The following is a 6880-nucleotide window of genomic DNA, read 5'->3' on the forward strand; positions in this document are numbered from 1 at the left end:
TAGTCTGCAGTAGAGGTTTGTGCAGGAAGCACTGAGGAGAGGTTAGCCAGCCTGGGAGGAGGTGGGAAGGCTTCTCGGAGGAGGTGATGTCTAGCTGATTATGCAAAACTGAGTCCCTTAACCAGGTGGCCAAGGTGGAGCGAGAAGTACCAGCTTCAGGACCGGCTCACCCTCCCAGGCAGGATCTGCTTCACGTTGTTACCTCTTTTGGTCTAGAAATGTTGTGCTGGGAATAGGTGCCTGTCTGGGCTTCTGGGTTCTCATTTAAAAGCGTACGGATATCCTCATGTCCAGGGGCCTGCATCTTAAGTGTCTCATTCCATTGCAGTCATCAACTGTACAGATCCTGGGCACCAAGAAAACAGCGTTCGTCAAGTCCATGCCAGCAGCCCACACAGGCTCAGTTACGGCACCACTGTGTCTTACCAGTGCCGCCACGGTTTCTACCTCCTAGGCACCCCGGTGCTCAGCTGCCAGGGAGACGGCACATGGGACCGTCCCCGCCCCCAGTGTCTCTGTAAGTAGATGTCACCTATTTAAAATGATCACCTGTGCAGGCTGATGGGGTGGTTCACGTCAAAGAACTGTCCTGCCTCTTCTGTGGGGTGTGTGAGTGTGTGGTGTGTGTGTGTGCATGTGCGTGTGTGTGTGCATGTGCACATGTGCGTGCGTGTGTGTGTGTGTGTGTGTGTGTGTGTGTGTGTTACATCACAGTGACAGTAATTCTGGCTGCTCCTTGGATGTCAGAGCCCTTCGTGGGCCCCTGTTGGGTTAGTTGCCGTACCAGCTCTCACGCTTTCTTTCTTCCTGGCTGGAGGCCTGTCCCCTTTCCTCTCTAGGACTGCCACCAACTTCTTCAGCCTTCGGGGCTCCCTTCCATCAGAACTGGCTGCCTGGCAGGACACGGTCTCCCATTTTCACCCTTCTTTGCTTTTCCAGAAAGACAATGCACGAACCCCTTTCCTTTGAAGGACTGAAGCAGAAATGCCACAGACCCTTGAGGCAGGCAGACCTGGATTTGAATTCCGGCTTTGCCACTAAACAGGCTGTGTGATTTGAGAGAAAGAAGTCCATTAACTGTTCAGAGTCGCTGTTTCCTCATGTATAAAAAGGACACTAATACCTACTCACTGGGTTATTTGAGGATTAAATAAGGAAATCCATCAAAGTGCCCAGTATAGTATCTAGTACTCAATAAACAATAAATGCTTTAACTATTATTAGGGAAAAAATATGGGGACAACATATTTTTTTAAAAAAAAAGGATAGGGGAGCAGCTCAAAATCCTGCCATTTGGTTGCTAGCCTCGCACATCCTTATGGCAAAATCAGTCCCTTCATCTCCTGCTCTCTCCTCCTGTTCCTAAAGTTTAATCCTGTGGATTACTCTCGCCCCCATCTTCCTACTAGGAGAGGTGGAGATGTATCCCAGAGGGATTATGGGTATTGAGTTTTGGCCATTCAGCAATCCACTCATCTTTGGCAAATCATATACATTTTTGCAGTACCCCCACCCCCCACCCGCAGTGTGTATGACTCCATTTCCTTATGCCCTGTGCCTCTAGGTATGATAGGAGACTAATACAGCCACTCATGACCCAAATCTCCCTTGTTTGAGGACCCCAACCTGTCCATCCAGCCCATTTATGATTGATAAATTTGGGGGGTCTTGGAAATGGACAGCCACCCGTGTACAGTGCTACCAGGTGAGATTCAGAGAGCACGGTGGTTTCAAATTGTATCTTCTGGAAAATGAAGCTTTTTAATCATAATATAATTATCCTATCTGTATTAATTTTTTTTGCCCCAAAGCTTGTTTTATCTGATGTTAATATTGATATTGAAGTAATTAACATATAATTATATTAATATAATTTATAACCGGCTTCTTTTGGAAGATTTAATCTATGTGCATATTTCCTCTGTTTAATGAAATATGATTCACATGCCATAAAATTCACTCTTTTAAAGTCTATAATTCAGTGATTTTTATATATTCACAAAGTTGTGCAACCCTCACCACTCTCTAATTCTAGAGCATTGTCATCACCCCAAAAGGAAGTCCTTCAGCTGTCACTTTCCATTCCCTACCACCACTCTATCCCCTGGTAATCATTAAGCTACTTTCTGCCGATGAATTTGCCTATTCTGAACACTTTATATAAATGGAATTAAATATGTGGCCTTTTGTGACTGGTTTCTTTAACTTAGCATCAAGTTTTCAAAGCCCATCCACGTGATTGCATCTGTCAGTACTTCATCCCTTTCTATGGCCAGTTACTATCCCATTGTATGGTTAGACCACATTGTGTTATTTATTCCTCAGTTGATAGACATTTGAGTTGTTTCCACTTTTTTGGCTATTATGAATAATGCTACTATGAACATATGTTTTCCGTTCTCTTGGATATATACCTAGGGAGTGGAATTGCTGGGTCATATGGTAGCTTTATGTTTAACTTTTTGAGGTTAACTGTTTTCCAAAGTGGCTGCACTATTTTACATTCTTGCCAGCAGCATACGAGGGTTCCAGTTTTTTCACAGCCTCGCTCATTCTTGTTATTGTCCACCTTTTTTATTAGTCATTCTAGTGGGTGTGAAGTTGTATCTCGTTGTGGTTTTGATGTCTGTTTCCCTAATGTCTTATGATGTTGAGCATCTATTTATGTGCTTATTGGCCATTAGTATCTCTTCTGTAGAGAAATGTCTATTCAAGTTCTTTGCCCATTTTTTAATTGAGTTGTTTGTCTTTGTACTATTGAGTTTTAACAGTTCTTTATATATTCTGGATACTATGCTCAGTTCAAATACATGATTTGATCAAAACATTTTCTTCCATTCTGTGGATTATCTTTTCACTTTCTGGCTACTGTCCTTTGATAAGTGAAAGCTTTTAATTTTAATGAAGTCCACTTTATCTAGTTTTTCTTTTGTTGCTTGTGCTTTTGGTGAAATACTTAAGAAATCATTGCCGGGTCCAACATCACCTCATGATCCAAGATCATGTCATCTGTCAATAGGCATAATTTTACTTCTTCCTTTCCAACTTGGATGTCTTTTGCTTCTTTTTCTTATTTAATTTCTCAAGCTAGAACTTCCAGTACAATGTTGAATGAGAAGTACCAAGAACAGGCATTCTAGTCATGTTCCTGATCTTTGGGGAAAAGCTTTCAGTCTGTCACCATTAAGTGTGATGTTAGCTGTGAGGTTTTTTTTGTTTGGTTTTGGTTTTGGTTTTTGGTTTTGGTTTTGGTTTTTGTAGATCCCCTTTATTATACAGATTGAGGAAGTGCCCCTTTATTCCTAGCCTGTTGAAAGCTTTTATCATGAGAGGGTGTTGTATTTTCTTAAATGCTTTTTCTGAATTGGGATGATCATGTGGGTTTTTTCCCTCATGCTATTAACATGGTGTGTTACATCGATTGATTTTCATATGTTGAACATTCTTGTGTTCCTAGAACAAATCACACTTGGTCACGGTGTATAATCCTTTTAATATGCTCCTGGATTCGGTTTGCTCATATTTTGTTGAGGATTTTTACAATACGTTCATAAAGGATAATGGTCTGTGGTTTTCTTTCTTTGTGATGTCTTTGTCTGACTTTGGTATCAGGATAATGTTGGCCTTATAGAATGAGTTGGGAAGTGTCCTCTCTTCTAATTTTAGGAATAGTTTGAGAAAGATTGGTGTTTCTTCTTTAAAAATTTGGTAGAATTCAGCAGTGAAGTCATCTGGTCCTGGGTTTTTCTTTGATAAAAGTTTTTGGTTATTAATTGATTCTATTTACTTGTTATAATTCTTTTAGATACTTTATTTCTTCTTGAGTCAGGTTTGGTAGTTTGCGTGTTTCTAGGAATTTATCCATTACACCTAGGTTATCTAATTTATTGGTATACAATTGTTTATGTTCATAGTATTCTCCTATAATCCTTTGTATTTCTGCAAGGTTGGTTGATAGTAATATCCCCACTTTAATTCCTGGTTTAATAATTTGAACTCTCTCTCTCTCTCTCTCTCTCTCTCTCTCTCTCTCTCTCTCTCTCTCTAGCTACACATTTGTCAATTTTGTTGATCTTTAAAAAAAACTTTTGGTTTTCTTTATTTTCTCTGTTGTTTTTCTTTTTTCATTTGTCTCTTTATTTTTTCCTTTCTTCTGTTTGCTTTGGGTTTAGTTTGCTCTTCTTTTTCTAGTTTCTTAAGGGGAAAGCTTAGGTTGTTGGTTTGAGAAGTTTTTTTGTTGTTGTTGTTGTTGGTTTTTTATTGGGGAATTGGGGGGATGGGAACAGTGCTGGGGAATTGGGGGAAGGGGAACAGACAAGTTGCTGTCGTTNTTAGGAGAATGGTCCTCTCCTCTGGTTTACAGGGCCCAAAGGGACCTGACCTAGCCTCCTGTCCAGCCTCATTCTTCTTCATGTCTGCATTGGGTCCTGGCCACACGGAATCTCGTCAATTCCTCACCCCGCAGGATCCCACACAGGATCCTGAAATGCATTCTTCTCTGTCCCCCTCACCACCCCGTCTTTGGGTGACTTGTGCCCTGCCATCAAGAGCCAGCTTATATGTCACTTCTCCTGGGATGCCTTTCCTTGTCCACCCCCTGCACTAGGCTAGAGGCTCTGCTTTCAAGGGGCCAGGTGCTTCTAGAACATTCTCTGCTGCCCCTATCAGAGCACTTATCAAACAGGATAATTGCTTGTTTGTTCTTTTCTCTCTAGACCAGCAGTTCTCACCTGGGGACAATTTTACCCATTCCCCTGCTTCAGCAGGGGACAGTTGTCTGGAGACATTTTGGGTTGTCACAACTGGAGGTTTTCTATTGCCATCTGGTGGGTAGAGGCCAGGGCTGCTGTCCGACATCCTACAATACACAGGACTGTCCCCCACAATAAAGAATTATCAGCCCAAAATGTGCACAGTGCCAAGGTGGAGAAACCCTACTCTAGATGGTAAATTCTGTGGTCTCCTTACTGCTTAGCACACCATTTACCACAATAAATACTGTGAATGAATAAATGCCACTTGTTTTGTGACACCAATCTCTCTGAGCCTCACAGAGGCTCATCAAAGGTTAAAAGACCTCATACCTTAAAAGCTTATCAAAGATTTAAAATACCTGCCCATCCCACCTCATATGATTCATGTGAGATTCAGGCAAGATAATGGATGTGAAAATGTTTTGAAAGCAAAAGTACACAACGTGAGTTTTGAATGATATTGTCATTATGCTAAAATTGCACTCTGATTTTGAGTGAAGCTGCTTTGGAAACGCTTTAACATTTAAAAGTCAAATTTATCCCCCAGGATATTAATCTCTCCCTGAAATACTCATAAAAGTGATTAAAACGGTTTCCAAAGGAGCCCAACCCCTGGTCAAGTCAGCTCAGTGGTTTCACAATTGACGAGATTTGCTGCAGCAGACACTTGGTATCAGGGATGGAGCACAGATCAAGGCATTCATGCCCTCGAGGGACTCCGGTATTCAAATAAATCGCTGTCTAGGCTGATATAGTCTGCAGTAGAGGTTTGTGCAGGAAGCACTGAGGAGAGGTTAGCCAGCCTGGGAGGAGGTGGGAAGGCTTCTCGGAGGAGGTGATGTCTAGCTGATTATGCAAAACTGAGTCCCTTAACCAGGTGGCCAAGGTGGAGCGAGAAGTACCAGCTTCAGGACCGGCTCACCCTCCCAGGCAGGATCTGCTTCACGTTGTTACCTCTTTTGGTCTAGAAATGTTGTGCTGGGAATAGGTGCCTGTCTGGGCTTCTGGGTTCTCATTTAAAAGCGTACGGATATCCTCATGTCCAGGGGCCTGCATCTTAAGTGTCTCATTCCATTGCAGTCATCAACTGTACAGATCCTGGGCACCAAGAAAACAGCGTTCGTCAAGTCCATGCCAGCAGCCCACACAGGCTCAGTTACGGCACCACTGTGTCTTACCAGTGCCGCCACGGTTTCTACCTCCTAGGCACCCCAGTGCTCAGCTGCCAGGGAGACGGCACATGGGACCGTCCCCGCCCCCAGTGTCTCTGTAAGTAGATGTCACCTATTTAAAATGATCACCTGTGCAGGCTGATGGGGTGGTTCACGTCAAAGAACTGTCCTGCCTCTTCTGTGGGGTGTGTGAGTGTGTGGTGTGTGTGTGTGCATGTGCGTGTGTGTGTGCATGTGCACATGTGCGTGCGTGTGTGTGTGTGTGTGTGTGTGTGTGTGTGTGTTACATCACAGTGACAGTAATTCTGGCTGCTCCTTGGATGTCAGAGCCCTTCGTGGGCCCCTGTTGGGTTAGTTGCCGTACCAGCTCTCACGCTTTCTTTCTTCCTGGCTGGAGGCCTGTCCCCTTTCCTCTCTAGGACTGCCACCAACTTCTTCAGCCTTCGGGGCTCCCTTCCATCAGAACTGGCTGCCTGGCAGGACACGGTCTCCCATTTTCACCCTTCTTTGCTTTTCCAGAAAGACAATGCACGAACCCCTTTCCTTTGAAGGACTGAAGCAGAAATGCCACAGACCCTTGAGGCAGGCAGACCTGGATTTGAATTCCGGCTTTGCCACTAAACAGGCTGTGTGATTTGAGAGAAAGAAGTCCATTAACTGTTCAGAGTCGCTGTTTCCTCATGTATAAAAAGGACACTAATACCTACTCACTGGGTTATTTGAGGATTAAATAAGGAAATCCATCAAAGTGCCCAGTATAGTATCTAGTACTCAATAAACAATAAATGCTTTAACTATTATTAGGGAAAAAATATGGGGACAACATATTTTTTTTAAAAAAAAGGATAGGGGAGCAGCTCAAAATCCTGCCATTTGGTTGCTAGCCTCGCACATCCTTATGGCAAAATCAGTCCCTTCATCTCCTGCTCTCTCCTCCTGTTCCTAAAGTTTAAT

At 43.2% G+C, this 6880-nt stretch overlaps 1 protein-coding gene across 1 annotated transcript in view; it reads left to right on the plus strand.

Annotated features, from left to right (window-relative positions):
* The window catches only part of CSMD2 (CUB and Sushi multiple domains 2), a 634343-nt gene that overhangs the window by 586494 nt on the left and 40969 nt on the right, over positions 1–6880 (plus strand). Inside the window, exon 54 of the mRNA XM_019657596.1 lies at positions 329–517. Within this exon, the coding sequence (XP_019513141.1) occupies positions 329–517 (189 nt within the window). The remainder of the gene's footprint in view (positions 1–328; positions 518–6880) is intronic.

This window comes from Hipposideros armiger, unplaced genomic scaffold (genome assembly GCF_001890085.2).
Source record: "Hipposideros armiger isolate ML-2016 unplaced genomic scaffold, ASM189008v1 scaffold_10, whole genome shotgun sequence".
Classification (NCBI taxonomy): domain Eukaryota; kingdom Metazoa; phylum Chordata; class Mammalia; order Chiroptera; family Hipposideridae; genus Hipposideros; species Hipposideros armiger.